Raw genomic sequence first — 20,869 nt, 5'->3', positions numbered from 1 at the left:
GACAGTATTGCTTTTATCAGCTGTTATTGCTGAGCCAAAAAACAAGCAGGAAAATGCTGCTTTGAGGACAGAGTATGTCTGAGTGATTCTTTCAAGCATGCTTCAGAGAAAGACAGTCTCCTCTTACAAGCTACCTGAGCTCCCACAGCACCACGCCCTACTTGGAAGGCGAGGATGTCAAACAGGTTGGCTTTCCCCTCTGGGAAGGAGGTGGATCCAGAGTGTTCAGGCACCTTCCTCATTGGGTGCTGCCACTGCTTCCCCAGCTCTCTGTGCTTCCTGCCTGGACAATAAATAAGTTTCTTGGAGCACATGTGGCACCTAATGTGCTGCTCACAGCTTGGTTCTAGCGGGGTTGCCTGTTTTCGTTACTTGTCTTGTAAGCAAGAAGGTTTCTCTCTCTCTTGCAGAGCTTGGGTGTGGTGGTGAGAAACCTTTTTGGACAGAGCAGCTGAATCCAAGTGTCTCCCTCAAACCTTGGCACTGCAGTTGCAACATCTACCATCACTACTTGGAAAAAAACGCCTGGTGCAATCAAGGCACGGCATAGAAGAGCATGGAGAAATTCAGAAGTATTTTTATTTTGTGCCTTGGCTTCCTTCTAGTTCATGTAAGAGGTAAGTGACCTTTACCTTGGCTTATTTCAAAGGCTAGATTATTAAAAAAAAAACCCAAAAAACTCAAAAACCCAGACCTAAAAAACTAAGCTCCCAACCCTTAAAAGGGATGCTTGTTTATTGGGAAATGCATGCTTGTTTTTTTGTTTTTTTTTTTTTTTTTTTTTGAGCTACTCTTTCATGAGAGGCATTCAAAAGTGTTTACATGTACTTCACCAGTTTCTAAAGAGATACATGTCTCCTGGATGATTATTCATAATAGCTGTGCTAGTTGAAGTTTGTTTATTATCATTTCTTATTTTCTTGCTAGTGTTGCTTCCCAAAAATGATTCACAAGCTTAGGCTTGAATATAAACTTTTTTAAATGGAAGCTGTAAAATGAGAGCTTCCAGGGGAACTTAGAGTTACCAAAGACATCCTTAGTCAAATAATGACTTCATGTTTTAAAGCTTTGCTTGGTTATTGGTATTTTGAAACCCATCAGTTTTACTGTAAAAACAAATTCCTATTCAGTTTAAAGGTGTTCATGCATTTATATAGGTGCATGTGCTTTAATAATTATAAACTAATAGTTCATTTACCTTAGTAAATGTATTCCATACACAAGCATACTTTTTTCATGCAGGACTAATTAAGAATTGAATAAATTTTGTATATATTTTTGGTGAATCAATAGCTATAGGGAAAATGTAGCCTTTTCATACTGAGTCATTTTACTATATTCAAACGTAACTTCTTTCAGCAAAATACTCTTTAAAACTTTTGTTGAGGTAAAACCAAATAGAATTATCTTTGTGTGCATCTGCCATGTGGTGTCATCTTTTCTTTTTTATATTACCAATATTGCAGAAACTTTTTGTACAGTGTTGGCTGCAGGAAGAAATCAATCATTAATCACTAGTTCCAAAATAGCAGCTCGTGCTGATCCTCTCACCACCCCTGATTTAAATGAATTCCCTAGAAGATCTTGCAGTGATGGGCAGTGAAAAACACCTTGTCCTAACTTAGTTCAGTGGTTTGATTTTAACAAATGAGGAATTATTTAGAGGTCTTCATCAATTAGCAGGGCATAGAAAGAGCAGAGCAGTAGGACTGTGCTGGCCTGCATGTTGTGTTGTGAGCAGTGATTTATTCATGCAGTCTCTCACCTCTTGGCATGTAGACTTTCTTGTTCTGTAGCTGTCATATGTTGAATAGTTCTGTTCAGACAATCTGAGCATGAGCAAGCCAATTTGCATATACACTACTATTTTAATTACAAGGGTAGTCAGCCTAATCATTCTTCATTTATACATGCGTTAATTTAGAGCCAGTTCAGGCCCTGCTTTGGGGGAGAAGTCATTGCTGAAAGTTGCTGTGGGCTTTGGGCACAGTCTTATGACTCTGGAAACTATTTAATCCACTTTAATTAAGCAAACTTAATTATTTCAAGTCTGTGGCAACAGCCACTGAATTTTATCACCAAAGTATTCACCATGTTTCAAGGAATATTTACAAGAACCTCCTTTCAGTGCCAATTAAGACATGATATGAGAAATGCTTGGTCATATTGGTAAAAAAGCTGGTCTAAGTACTTATGAAAGGGAATGTCTATGGCATGATTCACCCTTTTATAGGCAACCTAATTATTTTCTAAATTGTAATCCTCTGTGATAGCATCTATAAACTACTGGACCACCACAGCCAGACCAGATGACATCATTCCTCTTCCCATACAGCATTTCCTTTATGTCCAATTATCTTGAGTTAGTCAGCTGGACTACCTTGATGGACACATCTTGACAGAAGCATAACAGACCCAAGAACCATATTGCACAAGGAAAGTGAAATCTGATACAGTTCAGAAACATATATGCTCACTGCAGTATTCCATTTTTAGCTATGCTCTAGCTTTTGGAATTTCCAGACTGAGGTAGGTTACATGAAGACTCCTATGGATTTGAGCTTCAACAACTAATTGTGAAGTTTTTAACCCAATCCAAATGAAATAAACTTCACAGAAGCTTATTCCACTGAATTTCATGGTAACATCCCTCATTGAGTTCCTGCAGCTTGGCTGATCTCTGGTAATTCAGGTTTGGCTGTGTCTTCACTGCCCATTTAAGGGCTCAGACACAACTCAGGTTGCTCCCCTGTCACTGAGATCATGCCACTGTTTGAAATATAGGTCCCACCTGGGCCACAAACCAGTGTGCACACCTGCAGTGGGGAAGCTGTGCAACCTGGGGGCTCTCCCCTTATGGACCTGGAAGGCAACTGAGACTCTCACTCAGACCAGACTACTTGGAATGCTCCTCAGGCTCCCAGTGTAGATATAATCTATATATCTATTGTCTTTAAGGCTGACTGATGGATCACATTTAGCCAGTAACAAAGACAGTGCAAAGACTGATATGTCTGAGATGGTTTACATTTACTCCATCACGTATTGAATGCTACACAGGTAAAGGGAACAGCATTTGTTGCTAGTCACTAAACCACGCACCTCTGTTCAGCTAAGGCTTACAAAGCTTTTGACTCAAAATCATTTGTAGTCTCAGTTAATCAGCTGTACCCTTTATGGGGAGAAAATTGTAGACTTGTTTGACTTTGAGACGCTATGTGATTTATTTCTATGAATAATGTAGTTTTCACTGGAGTTAAAAGACCGAATGGGAGAGATTACAAATACAGTGCTGTTTTTCCGGATGCTGTTCCATGTATCTGCAGTCCTCACTGTTCTGTGTGAGGTCCCTGTGGATGTGCTGAAGCACTTACAGATTCAGCAGACAACAAATTCTCTTCTGCTGGCTTCCAAAACTATTTCACCCCCAAGACCTGAGCTGCGATTATCCACAGGCACATCAGTGTTATCAGCTAAGGGTGTAACTGCAGTTTGAAAAACCCGCATACCTGAGCTGGTTGAAACACTAACCAAGGCAGAACTGTTGCAACATCAAAGCCTGGGAAGAGAAAACAACTGGTGCAGTTACTCAGCTTCTCAGGTTCACTTTTCAAACATTGCTGCCATGTTGCAAGCCTGGCAGCAGTCACCAACCTGCCTGAGTATGTATTATTGACTTATTTGCACCATCAGTTCTCAAACCCTTTCCATCCCAATGAGGGTAATAAAAAACAAATAAATGCCAGAATTCTTTCAAGATTAGAAATCAATAAAAATAGACTTTTTTGTGGCATTTTGCCTCATAGTAGGAGGAGAGAGATTCAATTTGTTTTGATTAGAGTCTTCCTTCTTTTCCACAGGCTGACATCTATAAACGTTATGGGTAAACACTAAAAATACTTAAATCTGACCCGTAGTACAATATCTTCTGAAGGCAAACACACCATCCCAGCTGAAAGAATGGGCCTGGATGGGTTATGAAAATATAACAGTCACACTTCCACTGAATAAGCATTGCCTGTTATCAATAGATTTTTAATTTGTGAAGAATTCATGCAAAAGTTAAATCACAGCAATATATTTTCAAAGGGCAACAATGCTACAGAAAAAAAAAAAGTGAATGCAAAGGCATTAAGCAAGTAGGCACTAAGTTAGCAGACAAGTTAAAGTCCGTCCTTACATCCCCGGTCTAATTACACTAGTGGTGAAGGAGCCAGGGGCTATTGGGAAGAGGAACATTAAAACACATTCTGTGAGCAAGAGAAACAGCAAAGCCTGGCATCCCTCTGACCACCTATATTACATTAAGTTCTCTCTGTTGTCTCCAAACTACTCACTAGAGAAAGTAGAGATTAGCCAGCTGGTGCTTAGGCAGCAAGTGGTCATTCCAAGAGCCCAACACAGCTGTTGTCTGTGCCACACTAAGGATTTCAGTAGGAATACTCATACAGGTCTCTTGCTTGAGTACAGTTCTCATGTAATGTGACCAACATGAAGCCTGAGACTCTCAGACCAAATGGCTGAAAAGGGCTGGTGGCTTCATGAACCTTTAGTGACAGAGAGAAGATTTGGATGAAGAGCCCACACCATGGGCTAAGCTCTTCTGCCTCAGGACACAAAGCTGAAAATCTGAGTAAGGTGCACAGGAACATGTGTGCTGTTCCTTCATGGAAGACCCCAATTCATTTGCTCTGCCTGCAGTTTTACAGTACACACCATCTTCTTCTGGACTCACTCTCTAGCAAAATACAGAGAATTATATCTGTTTTATTTTATGTATGCAGGGCATATCAGATCATAAAAAACATCAGTTACCTTTGAACAGAAAGACAAATATCATAGAACTAAAAGGTTTTTGTTTGTGTTTGGTGAGACGATTTTGCACAGAGCTGAAGCAGAACTGCCACTCCTACTTTATTAGTGCATCTTAGTTGCTGGTAATTATTTAAATGTGTTCTTGTATGAATAAGCAAAAGAGTGCTTTTCATTTCCCTTGCATTTAAACTAAAACCAGAAATGGCCTAGCAAGAAATATGAAGCCAATAATCAGGTCCACATGTTGTGGTCTATATGCTGGACCTTGGATCTTAATTATAGATTTTAAAGCATACTAATTTTCCACCCCAGCATCAAGGGGTTGTAATGGCAATCGTTGTTTATGAAACTAAAGGTCCTTGAAGGAAAAACAAGCTACAGTAACATCATCAGGAAATATGGATCATGGGGCTATTACATGAAAGAAATAGTACCTACTCAAAGAGATTTTGTCCGGAGTGTCCACTCTGGGACGTAAACCTTTGTGTTCTCCCAGAAATGAGTAATTTCCTTTAAACAAACATAATTGCTTCCTGAACAAAGTTGGACCAGTACATGGGTATGTTCCAAATCCCATGCATGGGAAAATACATATTATTTTTTCATTATGGAGTATACAGATTTCTTGATTGTATTATAATCAGAAATGGTCTGTGCAAAGAATTACTTACAATTTCAGCTAGAAAAAACCCATAAAATTAGTCTCATAAGTGATTTTGGTAATATGTTGTTCCCTTTTATAAAATTTTTGTTCTCTTTTTTAAGTCACAGACTTCTTTCTCAGTCTCTTCCAGCTTCATAAAGTTTTAAGCACATTGTATTCACAGAACAATTCCTATTTAATTACACTGAAGAAATCATACTTGTACAAGTCTTTAAATACTGTAAAATCAACTTATTCTGCCTGTCTTGCTCAGAATTAGAAGTTAGTTGCTTCTAATTTATTTGTCACACACGTAAACTCATCCCAAACATACGACTACTCGCAATGCACCAAAAACGAATTAATTTAATCATCTTAATGAAAAAATTTATAATGTAACACAATGCACATAAATGCATTTTAGTTGTGTGTCCAGAAACATGTACAGACACATTCAAACACATTTTCTCATGGATTTTAGCTTCCTTTTTAATACTCGACTATGCATATTAAAAGCCTGAGAAGTTAATTTCATTTCTCACATAACCTGATCTTCACTTAGAAATATTAATTTCTGCCTTATTAAAATCTGTGTCATTTTAAGGGCCACAAGCTGTGTTCAATTGGAGATTGAAAATTGCAGAGAGATGTCATGGTAGCTTTTGGTCAGAAAACTTGACTGTTGTTGTCATGACAAACTGGTAACACTCACCTGCAGAATCCAGCCTTGCTCCTCATAAATTCAACTCGAAAGCTGTAGGACATCAGATCCTTTTGATCAAACAGATACATGGTTAAAGGGTGGTGGATACATTCAACATTTAGATAATAAATTGAACCATGGACAAGATGCTACTGTCTGTATTTTAGTGACTGGATATTTGGGTCACATTTTCAGAAAACTAATATTCAAAATTTGTGAACACTAAATGCAGATGTGCCTGAGGACATGAGTTTGCAAGCATTTTCTCAAATTCTCTGAGTCATTGAGTATCACCCACAAAAAACATTATTACAGTCATTTTAGTTCTTTGTCAAAACAGGGACACTCCCAGAAAAAAGGTTAGAAGTAATGCCAAGAAGTGGCATACTAGCCAAAAAGTAGTAATAGCAGAGATAACTCTGAGATAATACCACCTGCACAGCTAAAGCTCTTCACAACTTTATCCAGATTAAAACAAACAACAAAGCCAACAGCAACAAGCACAAAACCCTCAACCAATTAAAAAAAAAACAAACAGTGGAACAAAGCTCTTTCTGCCCCACTAAAATTTCTTTCATTCTCATTATCATCAGTATATTTCCAACTCTTTCTATTATGGAAGCTGATCAAAAACCAAAAATATATGTGGAAAATTAATTTATTTCGGTCTGTTTTTTTCTGTGGAGAGCTTCACTAATTTATTTCTTTTGTCATTTATATTCAGAGTTCTCTGAAGTGACTGCAGCTCCTATTGAGCTAAATATTTTCTGAGACTCTAATGTGGTTTTGTTTTTATACTGACCATGGTGTGTATAAAGTCTGAGCTGTTCATCTTTTTAACCAACTATCCTCCTTAAATTAGATTCTTAAAAATGTCTAGGTGCAGTCTCAGGAATGGTAATCAGCATTTGAAATTTTGCTCCACAGAATCTTACTCCTTGTGTTCATTTGATGTTATTATCAGAGGAGGCTGGCATTGAAGTCCAAGCAGTCTTTAGGTTTATTGCAGTATAATTTACCATGCTGCACAGATGTCCTCATACAAACTGCCCATCTGCCAAGGTTTATGTTTACATAGTCAAAGAGATTTCACTGTGGACTCCTGTCTTACTCTCAGGCAGTCGTTCTGTGTTGATGTCCTTTTCTTTTTATTGCTTGGTTTATCATCAGAAATATTTTATTTTTTTAAATCAATCTTATATAATAATATAAAATATATAATCTTACATAATAATTTTTGAAGGAGATTTTCAGTCTTCTTTTTTCTCTTCTTAGAATTTCTGTAGCTTTCTTCTGTTTCTCACTTGAAGTCTCAAAACAGCACTTTTTGCCTTCTCACACCTTTTCCATAAGAGACATAACAATAGGAGAGGGAAATGTTGGTATTGTCCAGAAGAAGGGCAGGTGTCAGTAAATGTTTCAGTCTGTTGTTTTGCTTTAGTTCTCATGCAATTGAAAGTATCTGGATCATTGTGCTTGAATTTCATAATCGGATTAGATTTCACCTTCTATCTTAGTTTTTTCCCTGACTTCAAAGAAATATTCTACCTGAAAGTTTTCCACAGACTTCCTTCACAAAATGATTTTGTCACATTCTCTTTACAGTACTAGGACCTCGGTAGTTGCTTTCCATATTAGTTCTGCTTGTCATGACCTGTAACAAAGAAGCTGGTTTGGCCAGCAGCTCTTTGGTATTACAAAATTATTTCTCCTGACTCCTATTCTGATTATGGTTACATAATTATTCCTGATAACTCACTCCAACAAGAAAAAGGTTTTAGCCATTGATTGTGGTATCCTGAGGCAATGGGGTTCAGGTCAGACAGCCTCCTCCAATACTCAGGATGCTGGTCAAAAATGAGGATTTTGCCAGAGGTCAAAATCAAAGGACTGTCAAGCTTATGTTGCTTGTACTGCTGACACTGAAGAAATGCTTCAGAAAAATATAATTTGACCATATAAGTCAAGGCAATGCCAGGATATCTGCCTGTGCATAGCGTGTCTGCATCAAGATCAAAGGGTCCCATGGCTGGGGTGACAGCCCATGAGCAGAAGCTCGAGGCCAGTAAGTGCTGGGGGTTCACTCAGGGCTCAAACAGAAAATATCTTCTGATGAAGCAACTTGTTTATTTTATAGATTTATGTATTTGATGGATTCATATTTAAAAACCTGTCAGAGTCGTAGATTATGGCTTTAATAATGGCACTAAATTGCAAGAGAGTAGTTTTAAATTAGATATAAGGAAGACTTTTTTTTTACTTTGAGTGTGGTGAGTACTGGAACATGTTGTCCAGAGAAGTTGTGGATACCCCATCTTTGGAAGTGTTCAGGGTTGAATATGTCAGTGAACAATCTGGTCTGGTGGAAGGTGTCCCTGCCCATGGCAGTGAGAGTGGGAAATAGATGGTCTTTAAGGTCCTTTCCAACACAAACCATTCTGTGGTTCTATGATTCCATGAATATTATACATCTGAAGGCCCAATCCAAAAGTTACCAAACTTGGTAATGTTGGCTGAGGGGCCAGGGCAGAGGAGGTGGCCAAATGAGTCAACACTCTAAGAACAAATCAAATAACAAAGAGATAACCTACCACTCTGCTAACATTACTTGGAAAATCTTATGGTTACCTGGTTTTACTTATAAAACATATTCCTCTTAATATTTTATTGGGACAGTTTTGCTTTAGAAGCTATTCCTTCTTTGCATTCCAGCCTTGTTTTATCTCTTCCATCAGACCCCATCTGTAATTAAGTCCACAGACTTACATTAAAATCCTCGTGGGAATCAAAACATTTCTACTTTATATTCCTGCGCTGACTGTTATTTGAGGATCACACAGTGTTTCACCACTGATAATTAATCTTTCTGGAAGCTCTTTGACACAGGCAAGAGCTATTATTCAGGAACAGTGATTAATGAGAGGAATACCATGAAGATGTACAGGACCTGTCAAGATGAAGGAGCTGAGCTGAACCCTGAGCACTGCTGTGCTGACAAACCTCTGGCAGCCTCTCTCTGTTCCTCAGCTTCTTCACTTGAACAGTGATGCCTTTCTTGCTGTGAAGTGTTCAAGACTTGCCAAGAAAAACTCCTTAATGAACAGCTAGGTATTAAGCCTTTTAGAAGGGATAATAAATGTATGCAGATCAGGCGCAGCTTGAGGCTTACTTGATAGAGCACAGTAATGCATTTCTGTTTAGGGAAGTCATAGCATGTCATGACTTTTTGTGGGTTTGTGTAGGTTGATCTTATGTTTGGAATGCAAACACAAGGATGATGCACCACCCTGGATGAAAACCAGTGATACATGTTCACCAAACAAGTGTTTCATGAAGCCTGTATATTACAAGGAAAGTGGCAGATTGTAGAGTTGAAAGTAAAACTCACATGGATAATTGTGGGTTTTCAGTTCAAAGTCATCTATTTCAGTTTATACATTTAAAATATTTTTCAGTTTTCTTTGCCTACTAACTTCAACAGTACAAATGCTAATTACTCTGCTGTGACATTCAAAGATATTGTTGTCACCTAACAGAGAGCAGGAAGAATATTTTTTCCCCTTTTCAGCTTTTTTCATTTACAGAGGAAATTAAATTAGATAAACACATCTTAATATATTTTACTTATGGCCCATGTTACAGTAAGAATTAAAAAAATAAAGTTGATTTGTGTTGCAAGTGATTACAAGGCAAGCTTTACAGTAAAGCTGCTTGCTAAGCTGAGCCAGTAAAATAATAATGAAGATATTAAAAATTCTCACCTCAAGATTTTGGTTCACAAGCACTATGCTGAATGCTACTTTCAGCTGTCTCCTGGCAATAGTCCTGTGCCCTATAGCTGGCAACCTGTGTTCTTCAAAGGGCTGTTTGTACAGCAGTTGAATATGATAACACGAGAGAGCAGCTTCTCTCTGGCCTACCTGAACAAATAACTTCCTTGGATTAAATAAGCCCATCTCTCACAGTCATTCAGGACTGTGCTGTGCAGGGATGACAGCTGACGGCTTGTTCTGTGCCTGCTGCTGTTTGGATGGGCCATTCTTTTGCCTCTTACTGGTGTTCTGCTTCTGCTCTGAGCCCTCATGTCTGGAGGTCGTAGAAACCTGCCTGCTGACGTCATGTCTTCTGTCACATTGCTTCTAGGTCAAGATGATTTTGATTTAGCTGATGCCCTTGATCACCCTGGTATGTAAATTTTCTATCCTTATTTTACTATGGCATTTACATCTAATAGTAAATCTTAAGTCTTTTTCCTTGAGGAATGGAATATGAAGTGGCTACTACTGTTAAAGATACACAGAACTGAAGAATGCTAGATTTCAATGTTTCGATCACGAAATGAAAATCTTCTTTAAAACAAACAAACAAAAAACTAAATTTGGAAACATATTCCTTCATTTTTGGCTTCTGCTGTGATACATAAAGATTTATTGAAAGCAGCTCTCTACATTTGCACATACCTGCTTTTGTTAAGTGGAAGCTGTTAATGTTTATTGGCATGTCATTGTGTTCAACAGATGACATCATTACCAGGAGACCTACAGTGATCAGAAGACCAACAAGACCTGTGTTCAGTGAGTAATAAATAATGGGTGATAAAACTGATTTTGTATATATATAGGAAACTTTCACATGAGGCTCTTTATCATAATTGCTGCTGTGCTTCAGCTGAGATATTGTGTGATTAACAGCTGTCTTTTTAAAGTAAAATAAGTGCTCTTTTGACAATTACCAATTATGTGTCTTTACTGCTTCCGGTGAGGCAATCGAGCGTGGCTGGCCAGTGATAGTATTTTATTTTCTGAAGACCTTCTTCACACTTTTCTAGTTTGTTCTTAACCCCCTGAGGAGTATAACAATGAGTAGCTGTTGCTAAAATTGGCTGTTTCTCTACCTTTTTCCCCCGTTATCTTTATTTTTTGTATATTTATTCATGACACTTGATAACAGAGTTGGAAAATAATCAGAATGAAGTTGGGGCTATTCTTTCTTCTCATGTATTTATTTCATATTATCTAGTATTGATTGCTGCAACCACCTGTGTCAGAAAGGAAAAAAAGACTCTGAAGAGTGGAGCTGTAGTCCTGAGAATGCCTAACAACGAATTCCAATGAACACTTCTTAACATTGAAAAAATCCAAAATCCAAACAAGAACAAAATTGCATTTATGATGGAACAATTTGTGACAACATAGATTTTTTTTTCACTTAAACTGCACTGGAATAACTTACCGTCTGTCAAGCAAAATGCTTGGAAAATGCTGGATAAAAAAAAACCCCATCAACTTCAGGTCTTTTTCTGGACAAACTTTGAAATATGATTTTAGGTACATGAAAGTAGTTACATTTTCCACACAATTCTCTGGCTCCCTCTTTGAACAAACAGGGCCAGTATTTTGTGGAAGTGGTAGCTATTGTACACTTTAATGGCTGCATTCTTCCTTCCCACTTCATTTGGCAAAAAAAATGTGTCTGGCCTAGATTAGAAGTGTCTGTCTATTTTAAAATATTGCACTAAATGTGGATTTGTTCCCATCCTAATGTAAACATATCAAGTTATTTCAATTGTGCCCTAATATACTTTATCCTTGGTCATGTTTAAAGGTATCTGCCTCAGTCAGGTGAAAGGAATTTTTATTTTTAGGGACTCATAAATCTGTTAGAGATATGAACATCAGATAAATATCTGCCCTAACCAAATCCACTTCACTAACTTTCGGGCCTGAAGAACTTCACATTTTCCAAACTATTTCAGAGTCTCCTTCAGCACTACAGATGACTGCAAAAAGTTTAAAAAAGCAATTAAATTTATTAGAAAACCCAAGACCACAGTGTTACAAATCAACTATTGGATTTGGAAAGTGCAGGAAGATGGTACAAAAGTATGTTCTAGCATCTGCTTAAATGCCTCATCTTAACTTCAGGATTTCTTCTATGTCTCCTTCAGAAGTGAGTCTCACTGAGATTTTTGTTCAGCTGAGGCCAGTTACAGGCAGTGTCCTCTGGGCATCCCATGCACCTCTGCCTGAGTTGAAGCTCTCCTGTAGGCACCTCCCTAGTGTAGCAAAATTCACCACAAAAGTTAATAGAAGGTAATGTTTATTTACAAAATCTCAACGTAAATTGGTGTTTACCCACTCCCAGTTTTTCCTGCATTCTGTTTAATTTAGCCATACCCTCACACCTACCTGCTCATGAGCACCAAGATGTGTGTGCTTAGGTGGTCTGGTGAGCATTGCGTGCAACATGAGACAAAGCTTGCCAGCTACTGAGCTCTTATCCTGTCTCTGTGCTTCTTCTTGATCAGAAATGACAAGTAGAATCCACAGATCTTTTATATCCTTTAGGAGTAATCAGGTATTATAGAGAGGTCTTTTGCCTCATAATATTTCTCACTCCAGGGTCTCTGAACCCTTGGTCAGGTTGCTGCCCACTATATTTTTTCTCACTTGTTTGGAGTTCACAGGCTCTGTGCACAGAGTTATTTTCTGGGTAGATGACCAGAGAAGTAGTGATATGTTGCAACCTTTGGTGTTTGAATGCCTTTCTGCTTTTCCTCTGCTGACAAGTCATCTGTGCTGTCATCAGAGGATAGGCCTGCTGGTTTTGACAGAAACAACACATTCCTCAGTTTTACTGCTGGGAACAGTGACCTTTAGTCTGTAATTTTAACATTTTGCTGTTTTTTCTGGTCCCGACACACACAGGCATTTCCATTTTTATTTCATTCATATCAACCTGAGCATTTCTGCAACAAATCTCTACATGAACCCTCCAGAGCAGAACTTGTATTTTACCTGAATTCTTCATGTCAATAATAAATTGAATTCAGTTTTCAATTTATTGCTTCTTACAGTGTTAACATTTGACAGGTAAAGGTATTTTTGAAATGCAACTCTCTGCTGGGCAGACACAGGGAGGACCTAAACCTGACAAGAACAAACCAAGTCATGTATTATGAATTTGTTTATTTTCCTGCCCGATTTCCTGGTGACATCAAAGCATTTCTGAGATGTTACACAAATAAGACTAGATAGTGTGCAAAAGCAGCTTCCCACTCCTCCTATGTATAAAGAACAGAAAACAGATTTCTGCATGGTGATTTTCCTGTGTTTCAGGAATTCTGACACATCTATAATGAAAAAAAATATTTGTTTAATTGAGATTCTACCTAATTGTCTGTGGCAACAAGCACTGTTACCAAAATTTAGATAGGTTTGCTATCCCTTTTCTGCTGATTCACTGTACCACTCCACACATGCAATCATCAAGAAAGGGATTCTTGGAGTTAAAACATCGATCTAATGTATTTCTTTCAGAACTCACCATCATTCCATACACACCTTAAAATACCACCCACACACTCATATCCACACCTGCATGCTAGAAACAGAGCTCCTCTTTATGCATCTACAGCTTATGGACAAATTGTTTATTGCATGGAAAGATTCTGTCCCAGGTACAGCCAGACATGTGTATGGTGCTGGGCAATGGTCACAGCCTGGTGATTTACTGGGAAACTTTCACATATGGATGTTCAATTCTATCTAAAAACCTTCATAGCTCAAGCAAATAAAAACAGACTGTCTCCCAACCTCAGAAAGGGGCATATGATTGCCTGAAGCAAGGGGTCATCCTGACTCTTACATAGATATTTGATTCAATATCTCCCCAGGTAGGTTTATTTCTCCCTAGTATTTGCTCTTGAAATGGATATTCAGTTTTCCTAGTTCAATAAATTACACTTAAGCCAAGCATACATATATAAATTTTAACCACAGACATAACAGTTAATAATTAAGTATATTTTAAAAATGAGTACAGTTACATATTATAACATAGCAGCTAATTTTATTTTTGTACTTGCAGGTATATTAAAGAAGTATTGATTTTGATTCAACTGTAACATTTATTTTGACATCATTTAAATCAGGAAGAAAACCTTTGTATTTTGAGTAGAAAATACTGTGCTATTTGTCAATTAGTGTGTGGGAAAATGTTAGTGTTTATAAGAGTTTTCAAGTTATTCGAATTCGTGGCACTGACTTGAAAAAGGTGCTTGTCAGACATTCAGTTGTACATGTTCTAATGAAAACAACATTTCATTTCTCTCAAGAATTGTGTGTAACTCACTTTTCTACATCTTCCTCCTATTCATTTTTAGACAATGATCTACATTTAGGAGATGCTCTTGGTGGGGGTGAGTACTCCCTTGTTTCCTTGAATACAAGGGGACTTTTTTCTTTCATAGTCTTTTCCTGAACTCTGCCTAATTTGTAAAAAGATATTTCAGTACTGCAGGAGGTACTGTGGACATGAGAGTTATTACAACTCATGTACATGCAGCCCTTCTGTCTGAAGCCATCCTGCAGAGTGGGGACAGCACCTGGTCACCAGCGACCTTTGAGAGCTTCCAGCTGCCCTGCCTTGCATGAACTGAAGTTAGCTGGGGCTTGCTGTACCATGGCAGAGCACCCCAGGAGTGGCTGGGGAGAGCAAATGTCACCCATTCAGCTGTGATGGCTCAGGGTGGAGTCCTCTGACAGAAGCTTGGAGAAGGTGATGGCTGTAGTTTCTCCAGCTACCAAAAATGAGCCTGCCTAAGATTAGGAATCAGAGGTAACACTGGATGAGGAGGTTTGAGCTTCTTGTAGCTCTGCTGATGGCAAATTAGAAATTCAGGAAGGAATGTTTCAGAGATGAGCACTGGTGAATACAGCTTAAGCTTGAAGCTGTCAATCTGTTGTAACATGCTGTTAACTTCCAGATATTCTCATAACACCCAGACCTGACCTTGGAAGTATTCACAGAACTGTACTGAGCTGTGCAGACATATGAAATCCTTGAGGCCGGGAATTTGTACACCAAATTTTATTTAGTGTGTTTAGAGATATACCAAGGACGTAAAGTACTCTAGAAAGGTTCTTGAATACTGCAGTTACCCAAAATGCAATTAGTATTCAATCAAAGCCTAAAATTTAACCACAGCCACACAAAAGAAAACTTGCACAGAACCTCTGAATCAGCTGCAGTGGTCTGGTTTGCTCATGTTTCAGTCTTAGAGAATGACACTTTTTTTTATTGGTGGGTTTTTTTCCATTTCTAACTTCCCTGGTGGCACTTCATGCCTTTGTGTGAATGATATATTCGTCCACATTTAACAAAGATGGATCTAATTTTGTTAATAATTCCCATGTTTATAATTTCATTTATTCCTCCCTGTAATAATTCTTCCATTCCTACAAGCTTTTATTGAGTACTATTCTGAGAGGATAGGTTAAATGATTTAAAGAGGGGGAGGGAAATTGCTATTTATTTCTGTGACCTAATTTTGATTTATGCAGAGAAAAATGCACTGTCTGACATTTTTAAGAACAGTTGAATACCTGGTTGAATTGGTTGAGTAAAGGGTGGCAAGAGAAAACTGACTCTATACACACAGAGCAGCAACCCTAGATATTAAATTTGGCAGGCTTTGACCTGAGTGAACTCTTTAGCATTTTATATGCTGTTTGGAAACTGCTTTTAATGATCAGATATACTGCTCTATCCAATGCATCTCTTTCTAATCCTTTGGCAAAAAATTAAGGCTAAATGCTAGCACAAAGTTCTAAACAACAGCAAAGCTGAAGTCTGAAATCATTTTGCACTGTTCAAGAGCAGAAAATTCATTATGCATTAGCTAAATTCAGCATCTGTTAGATGAAACTAATCTGCAGGCCTTATTAAAACCTGCTGATGGCAATGAGATAAACTGTTTCCTCCTGCCCAGCCTAGAACACCAGCTTCTCTGTTGGCTCTGAATAACTGCACCACTGACACCCAAAATGACTGACACATTGTGCCGCCCAGCTGTCAGCTTTAATCAATATTAGCACTTGCCAGATATACATAAAATATTTTCCCTCAATGTTTTTTGTGAATTCTTCTATTCTTTTGAAAATATTCCCTATTCACTTCCAAGTCAGTTTTTATAGCTAGCTATTTGTTGATATAGTGCTTAAATCTTCTTAACTCCTGAAAAGGTCCTTTTATTAATTCATGGGAGGACAAATTAGAAATAGGTATAAAATGCTTTTATTTAAAGTTCCCAGTTTTGCCTGTTCAATTATCTTATCTAACAATATTAATTATCAATAGGTGACATCTCAAGAAAACCTTTATACCCACCTCTTCCACCGCGCCCAGGAAGTTATGGTAATTCTGGTAAGACTACTTGCTCACAAGAAAATGTGGTACTATCAGCTGTTCAGAGCAGACATTTTGAATACTTTAAACTCTTATTACTCTAATAATAGCATTTATCATCCTTTTCCCATGTCTTCCTTTTGTAGTCACTGTTTCTGACCCAGAGGTGAGAAAGCTTTTTTCTGAATGTTAGTGTTGGTACCATAAAGTTTCTCTGTTTGTTCAAAGTGTGAGACACTGCATCTTAAGTGGCACGAGACTAACATTTAATCTTGTTCGTGTTTTCATTTTAATTTTGGGCGTGTATACATTGAACTATGCAAAGGCTCAAATTTGGCATCTAGCCACAGGGCAGGGACAAACCTGTGCTCAAATCAATTTGAGATGTGCATCTGAGATGGCCCTGGGGCATACAGCAGACGGGGCTGGGCAGCCTGTATTGCTTTTTAGTTTGGTTCCAGACACTTGCTTAAATAAAGTAAATGTGGCATATCTATTCTGGCTTTCACCCTGTACCTGTACTTACTTTAGGTATGCCTGTAGGGGTGAGCCGTGGACAGGTCCTTCTGGAGTCTTCCCTGGAAAGGACCCACTGACTCTCTGCTTCAGGGATCACTGGGACTCAAGCTGTCCCTATTATATAAGGATTTGTGTTACTGGGAGCCCAAGCCCACATATCCCACAAGTGCCCAAAACAGACACAGAATACATATACACCAACCATGTCAGTACTTCAGCTTTCAGGTGAATTTTGGTAGGTGACTGTTCAGTGTAAGACGTGTGACCCATCCACCATGTCGTGGCTGGGATTTCAAAGGTCCCTCACCTCTCCCTAGGACACTACAAAAGGGAGCTGAAGGGGTTATCATAGTATATAATTTTGCAGCTGGAATCTTTATCTTGCAGGAGGTTTTCATGACTCAGATCTGCTTGATGGAAAGCCTTTACCACCAGGTAACATTTGCCTGTTTCCCTTGCAACGTGTTCCTAACACCTGTAAATTGGAGCTGGTTGGTTTTGTTTTTGTGGTAATCTGTTTGTCTCTGAAGGTATAGGACCAGACTCCACTGTTTTCATTTAGGTTAGTTATCCTTCATAAAAAAACCATGGGTTTGAGTCTGAAGCTAGAACTTGAAATATATTCCAATACTTATTTTAGATGTCAGAAGCCTGCAGGTTTTATCCCTTTGAATTCAGCAAGGAAAGTCCAAAAGCAAGGGGCATGCTGAAATAGATGGACCAAGACTAAGATCTTGATGTAAACTACTGATAAATTATCTGATTGTCTGTCAGTAGAGAAGAGATAGAGTATACTGGCCTCCCTGTGAAATCAGCTTAATGTAGCCTGTTACATATGCTCCTTCTATTAGATAATAACATTCTTCCCCAAAGAGGAAGTTTCAAGAGGGTGAGCTCTCTCTTGCTGGGCCACCCCTTTTGCCCTTTGTACGTCACACTGTGCTGAGTAAAGGCTTAGTTCTCAAAACAGGATGACAAACATTTCTTTGATGAAGCTTCACCCTCTGTTCCAGGAGAAGAGGAGCATCATTTCAATCATGGAGGGAACACAGGTATAGTAAATAATTTACATTACTCTGCAAGTGATTTCTGATTTCTATGAAATACTAAAACAATGATAACCTTACAAAGTAGCAGATGTAATAAATTAGGGTTTCAAATATAATTTTCACATCAGCTGTAATATAACACAATTTTTTGTATTCATCTGCTTAATTCTATAGTTTCACCAAACTATTTTCATAATTTGGTAAAGGCACTCTTTAGTAGACAATATATTTCAGACAAACCATTTAAGTGCCTCTGAAAAAAAAAAAAAACAAACAAAAAAAAACCCGAAAAAACAAAACAAAACCTTCTCTTTCTTTTTCCACAGATTCGGGTTTAATTGCTGGAGTTACATCTCCTGTAATTTCTGCTTTTGTGATACTGATTGTTGGATCCATAGCAGCCTACACCGCTTACAAGAATAAGAAACTTTGTTTCAAACCACGTGGTAAGGCCCAAACAGTTTTCCACTGATTTAGTGCTGAAGTTGATGGGAACTTGACAAACAATTGTCTCTGCCAGCACAGAGGTGCCTGGCAGCTGTGGCTCTCTGTGTGGAAACCAGCCAGGATGGCCCAGATCAGCCTCAGAAAAGCTGGCAAAGAACACCCACAGTGGAAATACTGAATGTTCAATTTTCATTTTTCAGGTGGGGCTGCAGTGTAAAGCACTGAAAGAAGAGTTGCTGACTGATCACAGGCTCCTTTGGTTGGTGGCATTCTACACTGCCATTCTGACAGAAGAAAATCTTCCTCTAACAAATGTTTTCTTGAGCCATTGCAATCCTGCTCTCTCTAACCTGATGTCACTTTTGCACCTCAAGCTTTATGTCATCAAAATCCTGGATGTTTAAGACATCCAGGGATTGTATTGCACTCTCTGACCTGCATTCATAAAGATTTTGACTCAGAAGTTATCATAAACAACAAAGAAATCAAGTTTGATATAAGCTAAAAGCCAAAAAAGGATTTGTGTTCGTGAGGATTTGAGTCACCAAATAATTTTTTTCTGTTTTCAAAATCAGCCAAAAAACCTCAGTCCTTCTGATAGAATAGGAATAAGGAGTTTGCCATTTTCTTTCATACCTGTTGGTTTTCTCCAGTATATTTCTGCAATGTTTACCATGTTTAAAGAATATTTGTTGTTGTCTAAAGGATTAAAAATTTTAATGCCTTTACTTTGCGTTTATGTCTGAATTTTAGCAAAGTGAAAGGAACTCTAGCTAGAAAATTCATTATTAATTTTATAATATATTGAAAAGGTTATGTATATTGACAAACCACTGTTTAAAATAAAACAGAGAGGAACACATGCTAATTTTATTTATTTATTTATTTTATTGATTAATTACTGAACTGGTGTTTAGGTCTGCTCAGGAACTAGAATTTTACATAAGTTTCATTTCTCTTCTTGAAAACTTAGGCCTGACTCTAGGAACCTTTGAAGGCACTAATCTAGGAAGACTTTTTTTTAAAAAAACTTATTATTCATAACCTCTGAAAAGGGAAAATGGGTACAAAGATTTTTCTGATTCATTGAGAATGAGTTTGGGATGCTTCAATCTTTAAAATCTAAGTCACAAAGACTTTTCAACTTCATACTATGTGGAGGTGTGGTTGACATAGTTTTTCTAGCTAGCCTGTTTCACTTCTTTCCCTTATTCCTGATCGAGCTTGCTGTGCTAACAGTGTCCTCATGTAGACAAACCTATAATGAAAATTGACACTTTTCCTGTCCCTCTGCCCTAATTTATCTAACTGGATCAAAAAAACAGCAAGTGAATGAAATACAGATGAAAGTTGGCAAAAGTAGCAGTTTACTGACATAATTCTGCAATAGAGACATTTTAACTGACATTTAAAGAATAAGGAAATTGGTGTGGTTTTATCTTCATTTCATATGCAAAGCATGGTTTTTGTTACTTCAATTCCACATATATGGAGGTGAATATGATTTTGTGCTTATTACATCATTGAAAGGAAGACATACACTAAAAAAGTTATTTTTCATATAATAAAATACTATTTATTTGAATTATATTTTAAATGGATATATATCAGTTGCTTGCTTAGACTACCACTTTTTTTTTTTTATCCAGAAAAAAATTATAATGTACATCAGTTTAAACATAGAAACATCTTGACAACATACAAACAAATGAACACCTCTGTGACTATTACTTTCAACTTATAAATGAGAAAATATTTTTAATATGGTTTTCAAGGACACTTAATATTTCTTCTTGAATATTAATTTTCCATGTTAACAGTTAAAAAAGATTGATGTATATTTTGTCAGAAAGACATAGAGATTTGTTTAATGAAATGACAAGGGTTTTTTTGGTGTTACAACTTGTTGTTTGTTCAACCATGAAAATATATATTTTGCTTCTTTCTCTTCAAAATTTTCAATAAACACCTACTGTGTTTTATCTAAGATGACACAGGTTTTATTTTTTGTTTGCTATTTTTTGAGACATATGAGGATTGATAAATTCTGTATACAAGTTCAACTATGTCCCACTAGAGAAAAGGAAATGCTTGAAACTAAAGAAAAATTACAAGAAAAAAAATAAAAACAACTTAACTACCTATTCTTTTTTTCTCTCTCTTTTTTTTATTTTTACTAAGTGTCTAGAGAAGTATCTATGTGCAACATTTTTAGTGTAGCTATACTATGAAAATTTATTTTAAATTGTTCATAATATTTTCAAAATAATTTATATACTTATGTTGATATTAATAGCCCAAAACCAGATTTATTATGGAGGATTTGGGCAAAACCCACGAATCTGAATGGATAAACCCTGACTACCCAAGTGTTTGACCCTCTGAAGTTCTTTGATCTAATTTGTCAGCATATACCAATATATCAATATACCAGTGTGCAGATGCACTTCTAGGTGTCAATTTCCCTTTTAACGAGAATGATGATGATGGTAAAAACAAATTTAT

At 37.4% G+C, this 20,869-nt stretch overlaps 1 protein-coding gene across 2 annotated transcripts; it reads left to right on the top strand.

Annotated features, from left to right (window-relative positions):
* On the top strand, positions 1-20,420 carry XG (Xg glycoprotein (Xg blood group)). 2 transcript variants are annotated; one of them, XM_038140116.1, is made up of 9 exons: positions 1-617; positions 10,305-10,346; positions 10,679-10,735; positions 14,326-14,361; positions 16,302-16,367; positions 17,256-17,303; positions 17,882-17,920; positions 18,244-18,363; positions 18,565-20,420. In XM_038140116.1, the coding sequence occupies exons 1-9, from the start codon at positions 557-559 to the stop codon at positions 18,579-18,581; spliced, it is 486 nt and encodes a 161-aa protein (XP_037996044.1). In that variant the 5' UTR covers positions 1-556; the 3' UTR covers positions 18,582-20,420. The 2 variants fall into 2 exon arrangements, with proteins under 2 accessions (XP_037996044.1, XP_037996054.1); XM_038140126.1 differs by lacking the exon at positions 14,326-14,361.
* Positions 20,421-20,869: the final 449 nt, after the last annotated feature.

This window comes from Motacilla alba, chromosome 1, assembly GCF_015832195.1.
Source record: "Motacilla alba alba isolate MOTALB_02 chromosome 1, Motacilla_alba_V1.0_pri, whole genome shotgun sequence".
In the NCBI taxonomy this organism is placed as follows: domain Eukaryota; kingdom Metazoa; phylum Chordata; class Aves; order Passeriformes; family Motacillidae; genus Motacilla; species Motacilla alba.
This window is presented reverse-complemented; position numbering and strand designations above follow the sequence as displayed.

Coding starts and splice junctions, on each gene's coding strand:
- XG (XM_038140116.1), top strand. CDS start 557: ATGGAGAAATTCAGAAGTATTTTTATTTTGTGCCTTGGCTTCCTTCTA. Junction 10,347..10,678: donor TGATGCCCTTGATCACCCTG/GTATGTAAATTT, acceptor TGTGTTCAACAG/ATGACATCATTACCAGGAGA. Junction 10,736..14,325: donor ACCAACAAGACCTGTGTTCA/GTGAGTAATAAA, acceptor ATTCATTTTTAG/ACAATGATCTACATTTAGGA.